The 24266-nt window shown below is 34.1% G+C and overlaps 1 protein-coding gene and 1 pseudogene across 1 annotated transcript; one reads left to right on the top strand and one right to left on the bottom strand.

Moving 5' to 3' along the window:
* The first annotated feature begins 292 nt into the window (after positions 1–292).
* LOC120207328 (40S ribosomal protein S30-like) lies at positions 293–1102 on the top strand. Its single transcript, XM_039206807.1, has 3 exons — positions 293–331; positions 595–790; positions 929–1102. Exons 1-3 carry the CDS (start codon positions 293–295, stop codon positions 973–975), a joined length of 282 nt encoding a protein of 93 aa, XP_039062738.1. The 3' UTR covers positions 976–1102.
* Positions 1103–1791: 689 nt separating this feature from the next.
* On the bottom strand, positions 1792–22904 carry LOC120207341 (annotated as a pseudogene).
* Between the last annotated feature and the right edge of the window lie 1362 nt (positions 22905–24266).

Raw genomic sequence — 24266 nt, 5'->3', positions numbered from 1 at the left:
ATAAGTTTTGTTGTTTAGAATATTCAGACCAATGTTTCTGCCGAGAAGCTTAAGAATCACCGTGTTTGCCATACTTTGTTCCATAAGTTTATAAGCTCTATCCGAGAATTGAATGGATGGTAATCCGTATCGGCTACAAGTGATGATATCTTCATCAGCGAATTCAATGTCCTCACTCAAGTCAATTACCTGCTCGTTATTTATACTCATTGCGATTTCTTTACCCGTTAAGATTGCTGCGTACGAACGTTCCGGCACCATCGCCTCATTCAGTTCCATTTCTGTATCTTGTATGGGATCATCCACCATCGGTTTGAATCTAACTTTTTTTGTGTCCTCAGAGTCCGCCTGAATAGCACCGGGAGAAGCCAGAACCTCAGTATCGCTATTAGGAATTTCAGAGCTCGTTACTTTTTTTCCTTCGAGTGTCAGATTCTAAATCCTACCTTTAAATGAAACAAAATTTTAAGCATTTAAGTTAAACAAATATCAGTCGAGTTGATGTGATATTTTAACTCGTATTACGAAACGGGCTAAGGGTGTTACATATACACCATGGGTAAATCCTCAATTAGCTTCTCTTCGTTCTCTTAGGTTGTTTTCGCCGTTCTGTTGGATGTTCGATCATTTCGAATCCTGTTGATTAATTCAGGCAAGGTTCACGGATCTCTAGCTCGTGCCGGTAAGGTGAGAGGTCAAACTCCCAAGGTGGCAAAACAAGATAAGAAGAAGAAGCCTTGTGGCCGTGCTTACAAGAGGATGCAATACAACCGCCGCTTCATTACAGCAGGTGATTACTTTTCTCTACCTTCTGGATTTCCTTTTTCTTCTTTAGGTTATTGATTATCTACTTGGATAATCTCTGAGACCAAATGGTTATAAAGAATATGAATGTAAAGTAATTTCTTTTATATTGTGGTTTTTACAGTGGTTGGATTTGGCAAACAGAGGGGACCTAACTCATCTGAGAAGTAAGCGAGCTATGTAGGTGAAGAAGGCGAAAAGCTTTTGATGGAATTTAAGTCTTTGTTTTCTTTTGATAATGATTTTATGATAGCTATTTTGAGCTACTGGTTTCAAGGATTGGAATGAACTTTTACTTTTAGCTACTATCAGAGAATGTTAAAACTAATATGACCTCACGCATCTCTATTTTTCTTTCCATGATCATTAAAGGTTTAAACATTCGTAGTTATGGTGTTGCCAGTTTTGTTCCTCTGGAAGGGTTCAAGTATATTTATAGGTTGTCTTTGAATTGATTATTTTGTGGCTCTGCAATGATATCATGTTATTCAATCCTCATTTTAATCAATAGATAGATGATGCTAGAACAATCTTCATCTATATATGAAGAAATGAGACCGATTTGGATGAGCTAAATGGAAAAACTACGGTTTGTGCTACGAACAAAACAGTGAGAGCAATTTAATCAAAAATTGATGGCCAAACTTTAGTCTTATTATTGATTCAACAACAAAATTCATGTTGGAAATAGGGACAAAAGAACTCAAAAGAGACATGAGTAGTAGCATGCTTGTAATAGAGTCACCATCAACCTGCTTACTTCTATCTGCTCCCAAGAACATTCGATATGTTCATATAATCATGCAAACTACTTAACAAAATTTACCAGAAAAATGAAAAAGCATTCCCCGTTGAGAAAGATGCCATAAAAGTTGGCATTTTCCTAGCTTCATTTATCCATAAAAGGTTCAAACAAGAGTCTGATGACAGCATTCTCAAATGATAAAGCTCAATACCATATAAACTCACAGAAAGGGTGAGACAACTACAAACGTACTTGACATCATAGAAGTTTATCTGCTCAGAGTTCATCATGAGAACTTCCTTCTGGTGATGGAATACGCTTGGGTGTATTTTCCACGAGGTAAGTTATCGCCAATGATGCATGTAGAGCTGCGCCATATGGAAATACGTCTTCATTAACTCTATAGTGGGGTGAATGCCCCGAATGAAATGGTCCCTGAGTTTCATCCTTTATTCCAAGAAAGAAGAAAAGTCCTGGAATTGCCTCTGAATAGAATGCAAAGTCCTCTGCTCCCATTAAAACTCTTGCTTCTGCAACATTCTGAACACCCACCATTTCCCCTGCAACCTGTCTGAAATGTTCATGCAACTCTTTGTCGTTGAACACCACAGGGTAAGTATACTTTTCATCGAATGTCACTTTCGCGGTGCATCTCTGTACACTTGTTTGCTTCGTAATAACCTGTAACTTTGCATTGTAAGTGAACATCCAAGACGGAGCAAATGGAGAACTCCTCCAAAAGACAAATGCAAAAGGGGAAAAGATAAATGGAAAAGGAGTAGAATCATCTTAAGCTTCCAACAAGCAGTTCTTGTCATCAAGAAACAAAGTTAGGCAGATTGGATGTAGGAAACAAGAATAGTACCTCCTCAATCCTATGTTTGAGTTGAACAAAGCTTTCTTTCGAAAATGCCCTAAAAGTGCCACCTATTGTAACAGAATCTGGAATGACGTTAAATACTCCACCGCCTTGGAATTTTGCAACACTAACCACCTGCAAAAAGATCATATTTTTTAAGCAAGTTAAATAGAAATGTATTTTCATTTCAAGGAGAAAGTATCTCAAATTTACACAAGGCATCTTTAGTAGAATACATTTAAAACCGTAAGAAATAGAAAAAACGACATTTAAGCAATAACAGAAATGAAATCTGCAATGATCATGAACATAAGTGAAATCCATTAATATCAGTCCTAGAAACTGACATAATATCTACAGCATAACATACAAGTGAATGTATTTTCTATGTGGTAGAAAAGAAATGAAAAAAAGCAAAGGAAGTTCAATCACACCAAACCATAAATTGCATTACACTAAATTTTCCAAGAGATTATATATATTGACCATGTTCAAATAAATATGTTTGTGTCCAATACAATTTGTAGGTGATGTTACCTTGAGAAAACGAGGATGGGGGAGATAACACATTTCAGTGGAGTTTGGTGAAAGATTCAACATAGCTTTCCAAGGTGACATTTTCAACACTTTTCCAATTAGCAGGGAGAAAATGGAACACGTACAATGGGAACTAAAGCTAACACTGACTGTTGGAGCGCATAACCAAACGAGCTGAGCATACCAAAGAATCCAAGGGATCAGCTGCACGTGAAATTAGATGTTGCTAACTAACAATCACATTGTAAGCTGCTAAAATGGGTCTGCTGTATGCTGAGGAAGAGCAGCATGTCCCCCCGTTCCATTTATTACAGCCTCGAATAAACAGGTTGCAGCTAAAAGCGGGCCGGGCCGGGACGCCACAACACCAGTTGGGTATCTAGGAGATATATGGAGTACAAATATGGCATCAACGTTATCTAAAGCTCCAGCATCCAACATTTTTTTGGCACCCCCACCTGCTTCTTCAGCCGGTTGAAAAATAAGAACCATCGTTCTCTATTAAACAACACTTTTAAATTTAGCTCAAAAAGCAGATGTAGCTAATCATATGCAACTGGAGTTTGATTAAGAATGCATCATTATCGATACCAACTCCTATAAAACAAAGTATTTCTAATGCACGAATTACTCATTTTTTGCAAAGAAAAGGTTTCAGATTATGCTTACACCAACATTCTAGCGTAAAACAACCTAGAGAAACATAGAAGCCGTGGAATCAATTTATGCTACAAGTTAGTGAAAAAGAACCCTTAATATATATTAAAGAAGTTAATAATTTAGAGAGGCCACATCAATTAACATTGAGAAAAATCGCAAGGAACCTGCAAATCATTTTGATGTTCTTGAAGCATCTTTGCAGCACCAAGAAGCATAGCAACATGAGAATCATGTCCACAAGCATGCATCTTTCCAGGAACCTTGCTCTTATGTTCCCACTTTACCAGTTCTTGTAACATCAAAACCCAATAACTCCCTTTCATATCAATCGCATATAAAACCAGCTTTAAATAGTTAATTGCTAATCTAACTTAATATTTAATCTTTGTTCGTTCAATAAAAGAAAGCGTAATAGTATATTTATCTCAATTACAATTTACAAGCTCATAAACACAGCAAACTATGCTACATGATGAAAATGATGTGACTGACTATAATCCACAATATTAAAACAGACTACCTCCATGGGAAAAGAATCCATATATGCTCTAAGTGCGACAAAAGGAGTGCCAATATAGCCAATAACACCAGTAACAGCAACTGGGTATTTGTAAGGAATCCCCATCAGATCAAGCTCAGATCTTATAAGCTTACTAGTCTTAAACTCTTCATAACCGAGTTTAGGATGCTCGTGTATTTTTCTTCTAATACCAACCATCCAATCCATAATCTCTGGTTTCCTGGCAAATTCAAGGAAATCGAGTCGAATTCTATCCAAGTCTTTTATGTTTAGTGAAGGGTTTGAAAAAATGGGCGTTGGCATAAATGAATGGAGAGTGAAAATCAGTAAAATCAATATGAGAAAAGCCATTGAAACGAAACGAATGTGGATTTGAGATTTGGGTTTGAAGACGATTAAGTGAATGAAATCAAATGGCCTTTGTATGGGGATTGCGCAATAGAGGAGTTGCTAATTGCAAAGCAGAAACAGTGTTGTTCGGCTTTGGTTGAACTTATTGGGTCAACGTACGCTAAAAACAATCTATTAACGTCGTTGTTGTTTACGTAAATAAATTTTGAAACTTGCACGAACCAAAGGACCATCGTTGTTTTTTAAAGGTGTGTTTGAAACAAGGGTCAATATATACTACTTTGTATTTATCATCAATTAATAATTTTTTTTGAAATTTAGTTAAATTTATCCCAAAACATTAGTTAAATATTTTATATTTAAAAAAGTTTTTATAAATTATTAAAGATTATAACATTTTAATCTTTTAATAATTTTTTATTATTATATGAATAGATTAAAAATATTTTATTTTTGTTTGAGTAGATTAAGAAAGCATTATATTCTTACTCAACCATTTTAAAATGTTAACACTTTATTTGAGTTGATTAAGATTATTAAATATTTATTTGATTGTTTTAATATATATAAAGATAAAGAAAAAAATATTTTAAGTACAAAAATATTTTTCAATTAGACTAAAGTTTAGGGTAAACTATGTCAATAATTGATTTTGATCACCAATTTTTTAATTAAGTGTGTTTTGTCTCTAACGTTAACCCATTAATGGAAGTGTGAGTTAGAAATTAAAAAATCAAAAAAATCAAAAACCCAACCCACATGTTTCTTCTTCTTACTAGACCTGCAACTCATCCCACGTTTCTCCTTCTTCTTCTTCATGGACCCTCTATAATTTCTCCAACTTTCTGAAAATGTTTTTTTTGGGTAAGTTTGAATCTTCTTCTTCTTCTTCTTCTTCTTCTTCTTCTTCTTCTTCTTCTTCTTCTTCTTCTTCTTCTTCTTCTTCTTAATGGTCCCTCTATAATTTTTCTAACTTTCTGAAAATATTTTTTGGGTAAGTTTTGAGAACACAATAATCTTTTCTTCATGGACCCTCTATAATTTCTCCAACTTTCTGAAAATGTTTTTTTTGGGTAAGTTTGAATCTTCTTCTTCTTCTTCTTCTTCTTCTTCTTCTTCTTCTTCTTCTTCTTCTTCTTCTTAATGGTCCCTCTATAATTTTTCTAACTTTCTGAAAATATTTTTTGGGTAAGTTTTGAGAACACAATAATCTTTGAGTGTTTTAATGTCGATCTGTCCATCATCAAGTGAAGGTGTTGGAGAAGAATTTTAAAGTAGAAAACAAGCTCGAACCTATTAAAGGTAGAACTTGCATAGTTCATGTATTTGCATGTGTCATGTAGTTGAGTGAGGGAAAACGGTAACCAATTATGGTTAGTCTGTTGTAAGCAGTTTGAGTTGTCAGTCTTGGAGTTTGTGCATATGTGCATGTTATATAAGCATGTTACTGTTGCAACCTAAAGACAGAAAAGTCAATTTATTTTCTTAAATACCTTTAGTTTTCATCATGGTATCTTTCGCTGATGGTCGTGGGCTTCCTTTCTTACTTTCATTGCTCGGCTAAGTGGAGGTTCTTTCTATTTTCTTTTTTGCTTCGTTTGTTTTTCTCAATAGAGGTTACATCCAAAAATGGAAAAAACTTCATAAACAAGAAGGTTAATATTGTTCTTGATGAGATGAACTTTCTTTTGTGGAAACATAAAATATTACTCACTGTGCATAGTCATCGGATTGAGAAACTATTAACCGGTGTTCTTCAATCACCACCAGAGACAGTAGTAAATGCCGATGGGGTAGTAAGTCCAAATAAGGCTTACGAAGATTTTGTGGCGCAAAATAGTGCACTTGCATCATGGTTGTTATCAACTATCAGTACTCATCTTCTTCCTCAGTTTGTAAGGGTTGAGTCTGCAATGGAGGTATGGAGCACGGTTCTTTAGTTCTTCTCTAATAGGTCCACAACTGTAGTTGTAACTTGTAAGTTTAAACTACATGTTGCAGTCGCTTTAGAAAGACAGTGACTCAATGAGAATTTATTTTACTCGAGTAAAAGAAATTTGTGATGTTCTTACATCATATGGGAGTTTGATTTCTCATGTACAACATGTTGCTAGTATCCTGAAAGGTTTACCCAGAATATCAGCCTTTCATGGTAGTTATAACGGTGTTACAAGACACTCAATCTTTAGATAGCATTTATACAATACTGATAAATGCTTAAACACAATTGGCAAGCTTTGATTCTCAATTTGATACATTGCCTATGAGTGCTAAACTTGCTCAAGGTCATTCGGGACGGAGTTCTGGTTCATCGCACATATCGTCTCACTCATCCATTGGTTCTGGTGGACGGAATGGTGGCAGAGGTCTTGGTCATCCAAGGGTGCAGTGCCAGCTTTGTGGGAAGCTTGGCCACTTGGTTGATCGTTGATGACATCGTTACGATGAGGATTTCACGTGTGTCAAGTTCAATAATCGTGAAACCTATAAAGAGAAATCTGGTAGTTCTCATCTTGCAACTATTAGTTCTACTAATATGGAGTGTGAATGATGTACTAAGCACTCTAGTTTTAGAGGGAGTGCTCAGGCCAATGTAGTTGTTTTAGACAGGTGGATAGTTGACTCCAGGGCAATACACCATGTTACTCCATATACAGAGAACCTTGATCACCCAAACGACTTTCATGGTCTAGGTAAACTTACCATTGGTAATGGAGTTTCGCTTAATGTTAATAAAGTTAGAACCTTGGTTATGTCTTCTGCATCTAAAGTTTTACTTCTCAATGATCTTTTGTTTGTTCCTCATATAATAAAAAATCTTTTATCTGTCTCTAAGCTTGATAGGGATAATAATGTGTTATTTGAATTCCATGTGAATCGATTTTGTGTTCGGGATGAGGTTACAAAGGTTAAATTGCTATGGGGAGAAGAGTATGTTGGTTTATATTAGTTTGTGTTAGATATGGGGACTTGTCAGAAGAGGTCAGCCGAGGTTAATCTTCCTGCATCTAGTCCGTTGTGTTGTTGAGAAAGAGTTTTGGCACAAGCGTATTGGTCACCCAGCCCAAGACACTTTAGCTAGGCGTGCACAAACTCTTGATGTAAAGATTTCAGCTAATATAAATAAGAATTGTGTAGCTTTCCATATGGGAAAAAGTCACAAGTTACCCTTTGTTCAATCTACTACTTTATTTTCCAGTTCTTTTGAGCTTGTGCACATTGATTTGTTGATGGTTTTACGCTACACACTTGGATATATTTACTTAAAGACAAGCAAACTATCACAGCTTTCATCTGTTTCAGCAACTGGTAAATACTTAACTTGGACTACCTATTAAAGTTTTACAAAGTGATTAAGGTGGTGAGTTCAGGAATTGGATCTCAATTTTGGCTAAAGCGGGTATTGTGTATCAGTTAACATGTCCACACACCTTGGAACAGAACGATGTCGTTGAGAGGAAACACCAACATGTGGTCAAATTGGCTCTAGTTCTCCTGCTCAATCATCTTTTCCCCTTAAATATTGGTCCTATGCAGTAACAACAGTTGTTCAAGTTATTAATCGGCTTCCAACTACGGTGCTAGATGGGGTTTCTTCATTTCAGAAGATGTTTGGCAAAGAACATGATTATCGATCCTTGAAAGTATTGGTAGTTTGTGTTTTCCTTATTTAAGGCTGTCAACACCGTTTTTCGTTCGGGCGGGGGAAAATTTTGTACGATTGGGGGGTTTTCTTGAAAAAGGTTTTGAAACGTTTTGGAGTCGCCATCGACCTTTTGAGTTAGGTAAGTCGAATACCTAAAAATTTTCTTTTAAAAGAGTTTTTAAGAAAACATAATTTTAAAAGATAAATCAGTCTACGTGTAACCATATATTTATTCTTTTTGTAATAAAAAAGGGGTTCGGGGATCGATTACGTGTGGGGAAGGATAAGCACCCTCACAACGCCCAAAAATTGGTACCACATCGATTATAAATTGTCTTTAATAGTAGACATCTAAGAATTCGAATACAAATTTAAGTTAAGATCCTATTATTCCAAATTCAATCATACAATTTTATTTAACGAGAAATTCTAAGGAGAAATGAAAAATATTCTAATATTTCTAATCGAAGAGAAAATAATCCCTAAAATACTTTATGACGAATATTTCTATTTCCGAATGAAATAAAAAGAATATAATAATTTCTCCCAATAACTTGGTATTAAAATAATTTGATTCGACCAAAGAAGCCAATTTATCCAAATTATATATAATTAGAAAAGATAAGGGATATTCAATTATTTAAAAATATCGAGACTAGCTCCCTAATAAAATTAGGTGAATTGTCTCGATAAGTTTAAATAAGAAAATATTTCCTTTTCCCTTCAAACTTGATTAATTTTAAATGCATCAATTTTTTTAGGTTTTTCTAGTGGGGTATTTATTTATTTTAAAACATCGAAAAATGACATCTAGTTACTTTAAGACCGTCCATTCTTAATATTTTAAAATAAATAAATACTACCCTTAATCCAATTATGTAATCGATTGAGTTATGCATATGAGGTTTTCATATATATATATTCGAAATGTTTATATCTATATGCACGAACAAATTGACATGGAAAAGGAGGAAAATTAAGAATTAGCAAATTAAATTTAATATTGCAATCTATCTACTATGAATATAACTAAAGTAGGCATGGATAAACATATTTCAGAGCTTAAATATATTAGACAATGTGAAAAAATATTTTGATAAATTTAATTAATCATGCAGATGATAAATGTTTGGACTTTAATGGAAAAAATATAAACACAATAAAAAGAAAAGGCCCACAAATAAGTATCACACAAATATAAGTGCTTTAATAAAATAACATCATAAACATAAGGACCACAATGCTAGATAGCAAAATAAAGCATTCAATATGATAAAAACATGGAACATGCATATATATATATATATATATATTCATGGGACTAAAATAAAATAAGCAAAAACTAGAGTGCAATAATTAAAGGACTAAATTTAAAGTATCAAAAAATAAAGGAAAAAATTAAAATAAAATAAAAACAGTAACCAAATTATAATTAAACAGTGACCAAAATATAATCAAACAAAAATAGCAACTAAATTATAACAAATAAAATAGAAAAAATAATGACCAAATCGAAAATTAATAAAATGAATATGCATATTCGAAACAAATAACAAAGTACATAAACAGAGTGTAAAAGAATATAAAATACAATGAGTTTAAAGATAATTTTACCCTGATAGTGACCAAAGTGTAAAACATGCTAAAACTGGAAGGACATGTACTGCGATTTGACCAAAATCTAAAAATAAGAACTCTCATCCCATTTTCAAACCCATTCTACCCAATGTCTTCTAAGCCCTAGCTCTCCCTCTCCTTTTCTTCTTTACTCAATACCCACGGTGGTCGATCCCCAAAGAATCGAAGCTCACTGCCTCTACCACCCTTCATGGGTGGCCATTCTACTCCGACTGAGAGCCCAAGGCGTGGGGGAAAACACAAAGACAAACCCTCTTACTTCCTAGCCATCCCCTATCCTCTACCGAGAAACCAACCTCGGACCACCATACCCGGTGGTCCTTCGACCTCCAATCAATACTCCCTTTATTACCTCTTCCCGACGACACTACTACTCCCACGAACACTCAAGGCAGCAAGGTAGTCTACCCATATATCTCTATTTTATTTTATTTTTATTGTCGAACTAGCATAAAACTAACGAAAAAAATCAAGAACGAAACTAAAATCTTATTTCTAATCACATTCCAAGAATCCAGCAAAATCAATCGAAGAAAAAAAAAATAGAATACCTCTTTCTTAGAATTTTTTTTCTGTGCTTTTGATTCCCCAGTAAAATTCCTTTACATTAGTTTATCTCTCAGGTTATATACCCCTTACAGAAAATGTCAAATAGAAAAGAAAAGATTTGGTACATTTCATCGCGTTCGGTGGTGTCATGCTCTGTAGGAGAGACCGACCTTGCTGCTGGTGTGGAGGCATGGGCACGGGATGGGGCTGCTGTTTGGTGGTAGGGTATGGGGCTAATGCAGCAGGTATGGTTTTGATGACTTCTTTATTTTATTAGATAAAAAATTGGTGTTTATGACTGCCCCTCTTTGCTCATTACTGTGAAACAAGAATATAACCTAAAGCACCAACTTTTATCTGTTCGGCCCATCAGTGAACTTCGAACTCTAGGTTCTTCTCATTATGAACTCTTCACTCATTTTTAAAGGCAACAATTGAGGTTGAGTAAACTCTTCTTTATGAATTCTCTACTGGAAATGTTGGTCCCCCATGTGAGGCGTGGCTGATTCAAAGTATTGTGAATCGAGCACAGGAATTGTCATCCCCTCTGGTGGGGCATTGATGATTTGAAGTATTGTTAATCGAGCAAAGGAAATGGTGGTCTCTCTAGTGAGGTGTTACTGATTCAACACCATATGTGATGAATTCGAGTTAAGGTTGAACAAGTTCTTCTCATTATGAACTTCTTCTCCCTCATCGGGTGAGTTTTTCTCATAATGAACTCTCCACTGGAAATGTTGATCGCTCAAGCGAGGAGTTTCTGATTCAACTCCATATATGATGAATTGAGCTAAGGTTGAACAAGTTCTTCTTATTATGAACTTCTTCTCCCTCATCGGATGAGTTCTTCTCATTATGAACTCTCCATCGGAAACGTTGATCCCTCAAGCGAGGTGTCACTAATTTGAAATACAGTGAATCGAGTGATAGGTCGAACAAGATCTTCTCGTTATGAACTTCTCCCTTTGTCGGATGAGTTCTTCTCATAATGAACTCTCCATTGGAAATGTTGATCCCTTGAGTGAGGTGTTGCTAATTCAAATCCAAATGCGATTAATCGAGTGATAGGTCGAACAAGCTCTTCTCATTATGAACTTCTTCTCCTTCATTGGATGAGTTCTTCTCATTATGAACTCTCCATTTGAAATGTTAATTCCTCAAGCGAGGCGTCACTGATTTGAAATACCGTGAATCGAGTGATAGGTCGAACAAGCTCTTCTCATTATGAACTTATTCTCCCTCTATCGGATGAGTTCTTCTCATTATGAACTCTCCATTTGAAATGTTGATCGGTTTATCTTCTCTTTGAAAAGTTTTAAACCTGCAAAAGATTATCATATATCAGTAATAATTGTGTTTAAAGTACCCAAAGGTATTGGCCCAAAGGTCATCGAATCATTACTGAGATCCACATTTTCAAAGATTGAAAAGTGGACTAATTTTTTGCTGAAATCTTTTTCTTCAACATGGAATTATGAACCAAAATCTTTGCTATCCTTTTTTCTTTTTTTTTACTTCTTGTCAAATATTCAATATTTGTGAGGGAAATAAATGAATCAAAAGAAATTTGTTTGAAGAGAAACTATCTCAGGTGAGATAAAATTTGTTTCGAGTAAGAATTATCTCAAGCGAAACGAAGTTTTTTTTAAGAAAAACAATCTCAAGTGAGATAAATTTTTGTTTCGAGTGAAAACTGTCTCAAACGAGATGAAGTTTGTTTTAAGAAAAACAATCTCAAGTGAGATAAATTTTTATTTCGAGTGAAATTGTCTCAAGCGAGTAGAAGTTTGTTTTAAGAAAAACAATCTCGAGTGAGATAAAATTTCTTGTTTCAAGTGAAACACTTTCAAAATTTATATTTCAAGGGAAACTTTCTCAAGCGAGATGAAATTTGTTTTAAGAAAACAATCCCGAGTGAGATAAAATTTCTTGTTTTGAGTAAAAATTTTTCTCAAGCGAGACAAAGCTTGTTTTAAGAAAAACAATCTCGAGTGAGATAAAATTTTGTTTCTAGTAAAACTGTCTCAAGTGAGACGAAGATCCCTCAAGTAAGGCGTCGCTGATTCAAAATGTCGTGAATGAAGTAAAGGAAATGTTGAAAGCATCATGTCCGAAAGTCTTATGGATGGTCCGAAGGACTTATCATCTTGCTCGAAAGACTTACAGATGACTCGAATGATTTAAGCATCGCGCTCGAAAGACTTATTGATGGCCCGAAGGACTTACTCATCAAGAAACACTTGAAAATCAAGCTTAGTTTCTTAACATTTTAGTTTACATTTATCATCAAGAAACCCCTAAAAATTAGGGTTAGCTTCTATAAAATTCATTTGAAAACATCAAGAAACCCCTGAAAAATTAGGCTTAGCTTCTTTCAAATTCATTTGAAAACATCCAGAAACTCTTGAAAATCAAGCTTAGCTTCTTTAAAATTTATTTTGTCAAGAAATTTCTGAAAATCAGAGTTAATTTCTTTAAAAGCTCATTTAAAAATCGTCAAGAAACTTCTAAAAATCAGACTTAGTTTCTTTAAAAACTCATGTTAATCGAGTAACTTCTGAAAATCATATTTAGTTTCTTTGAAAACTCATTTAAAAATAATCAAGAAACTTCTAAAAATGGACTTAGTTTCTAAAAAAAACGTTAATCGAGTAACATGCCCCACTTCAAAAATGATGATTGTTCTGTGTATTGAGTTCCTCAATTCTTGAGGTTATGTCGCTCTTAATGTAATTCCCTCAATTTGAGGCTTGAATTCTATTTTTTCTTTTCCTTCTTTTATTTTCCTAGAAAATCTGTAAAATATGCCTTGATGCATGAAATGTGAATGCAATAGATATGTATCTATATGTAATGTATGAGGTTCTTGAATACAAAAATGTTGATCATCAATTCTTCTTCTGGATCAAAGTAGAGAACTCAATCTTCCTTCACTTGATCATCTTTGAATGGATTATGCCTTAATGGCAACTTATCAGCTTAAGCTTGCATCTTCCGAAAGTTAATCTGATCATCTTGTGGAATCATGTCTTTTCTATCTTCTATATTTGGTCTTGATGCCTCTTTCTGGCTCTAATTCATTGGTTCTATCAGGAAAGTTTTGAGGTAAACTCTTCTTGTCCTCATTTTTCCCTTGGCACTCCCAAATGGTGAGGCTCATTCACCATGTTTGTTTGATTTAAATCTTGTTATCTCAGCGAGATCTGGTTTTGGTAATGCCCCAATGTGGGTACTTATGGCTCTCTTCATGCTAAGATCTTAATCTCGAATGGTCTCACTCTGGTATCACAAAATAGAAATGTTATCGAATAACTTTATGGATGATGCCACAATCAAATGGAAATTTAAGAAGTGGTCAATGCTTCTAGCAGAAATGTCCTGAATATTTTCTATGAACTGAGATATGTGCCCCTTTTTAACTAAGCCAATCATATGCTTAGGGGTGTAAACGAGCCGAGTCGAGCTCGAGTATTGCTGAGCTCGACTCGACTCGAAAACTCTGAAATGAAGCTCGACGACTCGAAAACTCGCGAGCTTAAAATTTTTAAGCTCGACTCGAACTCGAAATCCTGAACTGAAGCTTGTGAGCAGCTCGAAAAGGCTCGAAATGAAAAAAAAATCTTAAACTTAACAAGATTGAATCCTCAAATTCAAACTCGAACCTGAACCTTAAATACATGAAAGCCTTATTGTATTTTTTTAAAACAAGCAACACATAAATGTTAATATTATTAATAATTTATTTTTTTAAAAATAAAATCTTAATATATTATATTTTCGAGTTACTCACGAGCTTTTCGAGTCGAGTATCAAGTAGCTCGTTTCGGCTCGTTAAGAATTCGAGTCGAGATCGAGTTCGAGTCGAGTCCATTCGATCCGAGTATTTATCGAGCCTTGACCGAGTCGATCTCGAGTAGCTCGCGATCTGTCTCGTCTCATTTATAGCCCTACATATGCTTCTTGATGAATTACCGACAACGTCACAAAGAAGTGTTAGAAGTTCTATCCTCCAGTCTTTATGATCTTTCGAATTATATGAAATGTCTTCAGTACTCTAGCATCGTTTGTTCTTTTCTCTGATTGAGGCAGAATGAGCCTCACCAGTTTCAATGACCTTTTTCACTTGAGATTGTCTTATTTGAAAATATTTTCTCCTTTCTTTTATTTTAGAAATGTGAAAAAAATGTAGAATAAATTTCAAAAATGCTGTCATTTTCTTCAGGCTCACAATAAAAACAAATTGTAACACAAGAGTTCATTGAATATCAAAAAAATCAAATACTATTTTAATCCTTCAAAAATTATATACATTTGACAAGTGTAAAGATTAATGTTGATATAATGCTTAGGCTGACTTGGGAAGGTAGAGCGTTTCAGATTAATTTGGGGAAGTAATGTATTTCTATTGCATCTTGCGTCCTTGATTATGGTGTTTATCGATCTGATGCAGTAGATGTTATGCTTATTTTGGAAATGTCCATTGGTTCCAAGCCCTCGTGAGCATCTTTGGGTTGTGTAGTTCTTCATCAAAAGATGTATAAGATCGTCTTTTGTGCAGTAGTTGACAATCTTCATATTTGAGCCGTCTTTTCAGGTTTTCAACTCGAATTCTCCTTTAGTTTCAAGACGTAATCTACAATTTTATGTCTTGAACCCTCCTTTTATCATTTTTCCCTATCATGCATTAAAGATTTTAGAAAATTAATTTTGTAAATAAAATTAACCCTGAGAGGCGGAATGAAATTTGAAGATAATTTCTCTACTTAAAAATCCATGTATGACTAGAAGGGACTTTTTAGGCACGTAACGTAGGCTAGGGTTCAAGGGTATGAAAGAAATGGATAAATAGGCTCAAACAAGTGTTTAAGGGTTATCAAACCAAGGATCAATTCGTTCTGATGTTTTAAATTGTGTCTGCTTTATTTGAATCTGCTTACAACAGTTTCATTTTCTTTATTTTCTTAGATCCCTCTAGATTACCCATTTTTGGATTTTCACTTGAGAGTTCATCTCCATCTCGCTATGCCATCGCATTCTTGATCTTCTTATTGAATCTGGATCTTCAAACTAGTGCTCGATCAACCTTGTGGTTTGAGGATTACTGAGTCAATCGTCTTGAAGTATTTTCTTTCTTTTTCTTTTTGTCTTTTTTTTTCTTTCTCATTTTTCTTTCTTTTCCTTCTTTCTTTCTTTTCTCTCTTTTTTAGCTCTTTTTTCTTCTTTTATTCTTTCTTTTCTTTTATGCTTTTTCTTTTTTTTCTCTATTTCTTTTATTTTTTATGATATATCTTTTTTCTTCTCTCTGTGTTGTCAACTCAATTTGATCTTTGAGTGCTTCGTATTTGGTCTACCTCGCAGTATCTTGTTATTTCTCACTTTATTTCATCATGACTTTCTTCTGTAGCGAAATATGGATTGATGATCTTCACTCATGCGACAGATGTCTTTTACCTTTGCCCTCCAGTGTGGAAGGTGATCCTTGGTTAGGGTTAAATCAGAAGAAACAATATTATAGGCTCAAAAGATGATAACAAGGGATATATATATATATATATATATATATATATTTGAAAGGCTAAATGAAACAAAGCCATTCATCATCTCATACATGAAAGTCTTTGTAAAAGAGGTATCCCAAGGGGACGAGTATTCAGGATTAACCTTATTTACATGAAAACAATGTAATTAATGCATGATAGAATTATTTCAATGATTTTCTTTATTTATTCTTCTTCCATTCGCTCCTAGTATGCCCCAATTATTCATATTATCAAAAACGCGATGCGCACCACTCCATCTTGCCTTTCTTGCAAGAAAGGTTCTCATTATGCCCCCATGATTTATTGAGGTTGGGAAATGAATGTTGGTTCAGTGTATAGGAAGAGAAATGAATGACTTTAAAGTCGTACTTCTGAAAAAAGGTAATATTATGGAAAGATTATTTATGGCTGGGAAGGTAAAAGTACAGATTTTGGGGCCTCGAGGAGGATAAGTGCATGATGTCAAAGTTCGGTCTTTTGGGAGTAAATGTGTGTTATTTTGGGTAAGGAACCCATCAATGGTTATTTCGGATTTGGATGGGGTATGGAAGGTCTAATATTGCCACTTGTCAAATATCTATAATTAATGAAGTAGTCAAAGAACCTTTAATCCATTTGATATTCAAAGAACTACAAGATTAAAACTTGATTTATTGCTCATAACATTGGAAAACGACATAAGTTCAATAAAAAATTGATTAAGTATACAAAGAAAGAACAAAAGCACGTTCAAACAAGATAATGCCAGTGCAATATGGTTTCACTATGAATGGATGAATTTTTTTCTGATCGGCACCAAAATGTCTCATGAAACGTTAAAGGTCAATACCCCTGGTCAAACAAATTATGGACCTTGCTCTTCGGTTCCCCAAAGATCTCAATGATGTGCCTCGAACTTCAGACGGCGATAATATCACATTCATAGCTCTAAATTCTTTTCTAAGTATGAAGGGGTGACTTCAATTTACCTCAAAATATTTCACAGGTTACTCTAAGGATCCGTAATTAATGCACATTGAGATGCAATGTATATCATGCAATGTACTATATATAGATGCTAATGCAAAGATGCGAAGATGCACATGCAAATGCAAAGATGCAAAAATAGGAATGCAAAATGTAAATGCAACAAAAGAATTGATCCCAAATTAATTGTCATAAAACAACTTCCAAAGAACACACAATGTCTCAATACACCGAGGCAGACGGAAACTACAAATAGCGTCATATTGCTTGATTCCATACATTTTCATCGAATGTGCAAGGAAACATCATTCTTCTATTTCCCGGCTTGATGGAAAATTCCAACTCTTTGACTTCTTTTCCAGAAATGCATTTGTTGAGCAACCATATGTGACTGACATCATCCACTGTCTCGTGTTGGCTATCATTGTTGCTTGATGACTTCAAACATATTATTTCTTTTCGGCTAGTTGTATCAACATCGTCGTAGCACCATTGAAAAGCTTGTTTTACTGCATCATTTGAGCTTCATGTATTCCAGCTTGATGTGCCTCTTCAGCTGTTTCTTGGAGAACCCTTATGGACCATTGATGCGTTTTTGTATTTTTATTCTACCTCTTCAAGTGACATTGTCGTATTGAAAGCCTTCTAATGTGACTATTAACTAGGGAATTAATACTTTATATGACATGATATGTATGAAACATGTATTAATCCCAAGGTAATTATCCTAGAACAACTTTTAAAGACCTCACTACGTCCCAACATGTCAAAGCAGATAAAATATTTACCCCTTCGTGTGGCGTTGTCGTTTTAAAAGCCTTCTAATTTTGATAAATAACTCAGGTATTAACATGTTTATGAACAAATAAAGCAACGGGATAAAGAAAAGATGTTAGCAAAAATAATAATCAAAAAGAAGAAATGTATGTTAGTGAAATAGGAACAATATTAAATTCAACTGGTAAATGAACCATAAAATACAGTGAATAAAACACATAGAAGAAATTAAAACCCTAATCGCATAATTTCTAGTTCACATGAATTTATTCAAAAATAATCTATCGAATAAATAAAAAGGTGAAGGTTAGAGTTTATTTCTCATTTATGTACACTTATTTGGGTACCTATGGACAGAGTTTCGGCATGGTCTTAGATTGGGTGGGTTTCTACAGTTTACTATATGCAGAGTTTTGGTTCTAAGAGTAAATGTACTCAAATTGTCCTTGTCGATGCCCCCTTAGGCGAGTCAGACCCTCAATCCTCACCCATTATAGGCTTATGCGGATTGAGTTCAATTCAAGAGGGCACATTTCCCTATGCCTGACACGGAGAATAAATCCTCGCGAAGACATAGGGCATATGAACCTCGAAAGCTACTTGCTAGGTCTGACACAGAGAATAAATTCTCACAAAAACGTCGCTTTCACTCTCACTTAAAGGTGAAAGAGCTCGAGTATAGAGCTTATGTTATGCAATGCAAGTGTCATGTGTGAGGATAAATTCTCAAACCTTTGACACACAACCACACTAAAATCGAGCTAAAACGAATCGAAAATTTCAATATCTAAAAATTAATCAAATGCAAACATTAATATACAAGGATGTAAAATAAAAAAAATTAAAAAGAATAAAAAGAATCGTGAATTAAATAAAATCAAATTCTCAATTTCCAACTATAGAGACAATATATAATCGATTTAGGGCTTGATCCACTAAGTCCCCAATGGAGTCACTAAGCTGTCGACATGGTTTTTCGTCCGGGCGGGGAAAACCTTTGTACGACTTGGGGGTTTTCTTTGAAAAGGTTTTGAAATGTTTTAGAGTCGCCATCGACCTTTTGAGTTAGGTAAGTCGAATACCTAAAAATTTTCTTTTAAAAGAGTTTTTAAGAAAACATCATTTTAAAAGATAAATTAGTCTACGTGTAACCAGAGATTCATTCTTTTTGTAATAAAAAAGGGTTCAGGGATAGATTACATGTGGGGAATGATAAGCACCCTCACAACGTCCAAAAGTTGGTACCACATCGATTATAAATTATCTTTAATAGTAGAAAGCTAAGAATTCGAATACAAATTAAGTTACGATCCTATTATTCCAAATTCAATCATATAATTTTATTTAACGAGAAATTCTAAGGAGAAATGGAAAAAATTCTAATATTTCTAATCGAAGAGAAATAAACCCTAAAATACTTTGAAACGAATATTTCTCTTTTCGACTGAAATAAAAAGAATATAATAATTTCTCCCAAGAACTTGGTATTAAAATAATTTGATTCGACCAAAGAAGCCAATTTATCCAAATTATATATGATTAGAAAAGATAAGGGATATTCAATTATTAAAAAATGTTGAGACTAACTCCGTAATAAAATTAGGCGAATTGTCTCGATAAGTTTAAATAAGTGAATATTTCGTTTTCCCTTCAAACTTGATTAATTTTAAATGCATCAAGTTTTTTAGGTTTTTCTAGTAGAGTATTTATTTATTTTAAAACATCGATTAAGGTTGGTGTTTGTCAAGGCGTGTTGAATCATTCGACTAAGGATCCATTTGCTTCATTGAAAATAGTTTATGTAAAATGAAATCTGGAAAATAAATGACATTTCTAGAAAATATTTTCGAATGTTTGGATACTACATTATAAAATAATTTATATTGTTTGGTTAATTTTTCTAAAAACAATTTTCAAAATCTGTTTTTAATAAATAAACATACATATTCGATATGTTTTTTTTATCTTAGTTTTAAAGGTTCATTTTATTTTTTATATAAATATATTTTATAAAAATCTGTAATTTTATAAGTACGTCAAACTACATTTTTAAATAATATTTATAATTTATGTTGATTGTGTTATAAATACACTATTTTAGGTTTAAAATCTTTATGATTTATTCATTCGTATAATTAAAATTATGTAGGTTTATTTTATATAATATTAATAATTGATTAAAAATATATTATAAAAGTTTATAAATATTATATAGGTTTAATTAATAATACACCACATTAAAACAACAATAGTATATAACATTGTTATAATAATAATAGTGTCAAAATATATAATTAAAGAATTTATCACATTAAAACAACAATAATATCCAACTGTAATAATACAAAGTCTACAACACATCAAACTAACAATATTGTTGAAGTCTATAATTAGTACAACATATTAGAGCTAAAATATTGTCCAAGTCATAAATAATATTACACCACATTAAAGTTCACATCTTAACCTTGGATAAACTTTTGAAGTCAAATTTTCCTCTATTTTTTTAGCCAAGAAAGCTTTGGCCACCAGCTCATTCTTGGCTAGAAAATCGAACACCTCATAAAGAAAGTCGTCACCAAATCCTTCTTTCTCCATTGACAAAGAAAGTCGTCACCAATGACATGGATTACAAATAATACATGAACTAAAACGTATCTAATGTCAAGAAGTAAAATATTAATCTATTTTGGTACCTGAAATTCCATCTGAAGTGGTGGCCTAGTCCAAGATTTCTTCTCTGCCATCGTCAAAATTAACTCCACTTCTGCCCTCAAGGTTGGTTCTGTTTACCCAGGGAATTTTCTTATCCTAAAATACCACACAAATATAACATTGAGCAATTGCTTTAGTCAATCTAGAGATGAAGCATAAGTAGAGTGAAAACTACTGATTATTGGCAACCAGTAGCAATCTTTTCAATACATCAGTAGGTTTACACTTTCCACAATGTCCAAAAACACCTGAAACAAACAAATGTTAATACCACTGAACAGCCCCACTCAATATAGAAAGGAATCTGGCAGAACTCCGAAGCAAGACCACCTCATTCTTTTTATAAACAAGTCCCTCTCTTCGCCAGCCAACATCACCTGTGACTTGTAAAGTTGCATTTGCAACAGGCTTATCTGAAGGCTAATGATTTATTCCACACGGCAAATGGAAATGATTAGTTATAATGTAACTTTACTTAAAAATAAAAGCACAAACTAAATCTACATATGCCATATAAGCATCGCCTTCGTGCATCAATCCTCAAATACAATAATCCATAACTCACAAAATATAACTTACCTTGGATAAAGCTTTAAAATTTCAGAAGAAAGATATTGTGGGTAGCCAAAGTCCATGATCTCTGCAATGGAAATCAATGAATCAAACATTTAGTAACTCAAATGAACTTATCATTAAATGGTTTTCTCTTTCCTTGAGCCCTTTCTACAAAACAAATGCCTATATTAATTATTTAATTTTCAGTTTTTTTTTATCAATCAAGTCTACAAGCAATCTTCAATCTTTCAGCAGCTACAACTAGTAAAAACAAAGTCAGCCAATCTTACTATTGCAATCCATAAGACCAAAAGTCAAGAATCATAGCTAACCAGCAAATGCACAATAAAGCACTGCAATAGAATATTATAATTCAAACCAAAAGAAACAGCGTCTAAACATACTAGAAGCCAAGCAAGACAATGCATGCTGAAGGATACCCATTCATCTGTCATTGAATACATACCATCCAACAATTCATAAATCAGAACGAAATATTGCGATTAGCATCTTCATCAAAAGCATCACCGAAATATGATTTAAACAAAGCAACAGCTTGCAAAAATGGAGGAAAAAAATGTAAGTATCAATTGTGACAGATGATAAGGATTGCACATTTTTCTAGTGGAATACGAGGCTAATCTTTTCATATTAAACATAAAGAACAAGAAATCTTCCTCTACCTCAACAACGAACTTGAAAGCACAAGCTACATTAGTATTACTGCTGACAACAATTACAATGTATACATTGCTAATTCTCATATAAAAGAAAGAGCACCCTCCAATCTGTCGCACGGGACAAGTTCCGAGTTCTTTTGTCTGCATAATGTGCATTCGGAAGGCATCCACCAGATTTCCCTTAAATGAAAAATTATACGAATCAAAACACTTACAAAATAATAATAATAAATGCAACACAACTTCGTCATCTCATGGAAAAATATAAACCTAGCTATTCGGAGAAACCTTGATGCATTCACGGCCATATTAAGCGTATCTAATTCTAATAATTTAATAGTAGCTAGAACTGAAAAGGAGAAAAGAAAGAATTACCCGACATCGTCACGGTAGAGACGATTGATGAGGACATCACCGCGAAGATTCATTTCAGTAGATTACAGAAGCAGCCACCGGCATCTTTGATCCAGTGGATCGCGTAACACACTAAATGAAATAAATTCAATTGGTGAACTGATTGGATTGGAGGTTGCTAAAACCAGAGAAGGGACCGGATCTGGAGAAATAGAGAGCGTTCGCGTTCGATTTCAGTTCAATGATCAAAGCCTCGGCCAAGGTGATAATTTAGAAGGAAAAAGGAAATAAAAAATTAATAAAAGAGCAACCACTGCCTAAGAAAAGGGAAGTTCTACTGTGCTTAATATTCGGTTAAAAAATATATCGGTTTTGTTATTATTTTAAATAATAATACTTTTAGTAAAGTATTATCTAAAATATTATTTTTTATCAGATTTTTTTTAATTGTGTTTATCTATATCGATAATAAAATCAATAGATATAATAATATTTTAGGTTATTTTTTACCGATTTTATTATTTAAATAATAACAAAACCAATAACGTTTTTTTTAATAGTATGAAACCTGCCGCACGAAAGAATTTCCCCTAAAATAAAGTCCATGGAATCAGTAAAGTTTCAATTCAGACACCAAAATCTCTTCTAAAGCTTTTTGAGATTATAAAGAAGATGAAAATGGAGAATATGAAAAGAGAGATATCTAAGGTTCTTCTCGCCGATGAGAAGAAAGCTACTAGATTGCTAGAATTTTCGGTGTGGAAAGAGGGAAGGGAAAATAAAGCACTGTGTGAAGGGAAAATGATTTACCCTTTTCTAAACTATAAGTCATTTTACGGTGGAAAGAGATGAGTTTTACGTTGACGAAACATATAAAATCGAGGAAAATATTTTTCGTAAAATGTTTTCTCTCAACCAACCGGACCCTAAGTTGGGTACACCTATTCAGTCTGTTCATTGTCAACAAAATAAAGATTCAACAAGAGTGGCTGTCAGTCCAACAAATAAAGTTGATGACACTGGTCATGTTACCTCTACTGCTCCTTCTGCAGTTCCTTCTACACCTAGCACGGTTGCACTTAATCTACCTAGTCCTAGTGATGCTTTAGATATCAATCAACTAGGAGTCAACACGAGATGTGAATAATCATCCTATGGTAACTAGAAGTAAACATGGAATATTTAAACCTAAGGCCTACTCAACATTCTTTGAAGAAGAAATTCCATCCAATGTCTATGTTGCCTTACAATCACCACAATAGAGTGCTGCTATCCAGGAATAATACGATGCCCTAAGAAAGAATAAAACGTGGTCCTTAGTTAAGATGCCTTATGATCGAGTTTCAATTGGTTGCAAATGGTTGTTCAAGTTCAAGTGCAACCCAGATGGTACGGTGCATCGTTATAAGACCCGGTTAGTGGCCAAGGGTTTTACACAAGTGCCGGGACATGATTTTAAGGACACATTTAGTCTTGTAGTCAAGTTTTCAACCCTTAATGCCATTCTAGATCTTGTTTCGTCCAACGCGCTGTAGATTCTGCATGTTGATATTAACAATGCTTTCTTTCATGGGGATTTAGAAGAAGTGTTCATGCAGCAGCCACTAGGGTTTGAACAGCTAGAAGAAGATGGTAAACTATCGGTCTGTAAGTCACAAAAGGCAATATACAGGTTGAGGCAGGCTCCCCAAAACTGGCATAATAAGCTTAAGAATAGTCTTATAGAGATGGGGTTTAAATGTTCACGACCAGACCTGTCGTTGTTTATCAATAAAATTGGGGTCAGCTATATGTATGTATTAATCTACGTTGATGATATCGTTTTAACTAGGTAATCAGCAGAAGCAATCCAGGAGGTTGTAAGGCAGCTAAGGCTGTTACATGAAAGGTTCTCCCTTAAGGACCTAGGGTAGTTGTCCTGCTTTCTAGGAATCAAAGTTAAGCACAATAGTGGAGCTGTTGTGCTTAGTCAGAAGAAGTTCATCCCTGAAGTACTGGAGAAAACATATAAGAAGAATGCTGCCATATGTCCTACACCTATGATTGTTGCGTCCAAGCTATCTATAAGTCATGGAGAGCTGTTAAAGGATGCGAGTGAATATCAAAGCATTGTTGGGTCATTACTCTATTTATGTCACACCAGGCCTGACTTGAGCTTTAGTGTAGGGAAGGTAGCTCAGTTTATGCACGCCCCTCGTGAAACTCATCTTGTTGCAGTTAAAAGGATCTTGAGGTATTTAGTTGGAACTTCGAACTATGGGTTGTCATTTACACCTAGTGAGTCTGGGTTATCCGTTGCAGCATTTACAGATGTTGATTGAGGGAAAATCTAGATGATCAGTGGTCTATCACATGCTATGGAGTGTTCAT

Source organism: Hibiscus syriacus, unplaced genomic scaffold, assembly GCF_006381635.1.
Source record: "Hibiscus syriacus cultivar Baekdansim isolate YM2019G1 unplaced genomic scaffold, ASM638163v2 tig00014445_pilon, whole genome shotgun sequence".
In the NCBI taxonomy this organism is placed as follows: domain Eukaryota; kingdom Viridiplantae; phylum Streptophyta; class Magnoliopsida; order Malvales; family Malvaceae; genus Hibiscus; species Hibiscus syriacus.
This window is presented reverse-complemented; position numbering and strand designations above follow the sequence as displayed.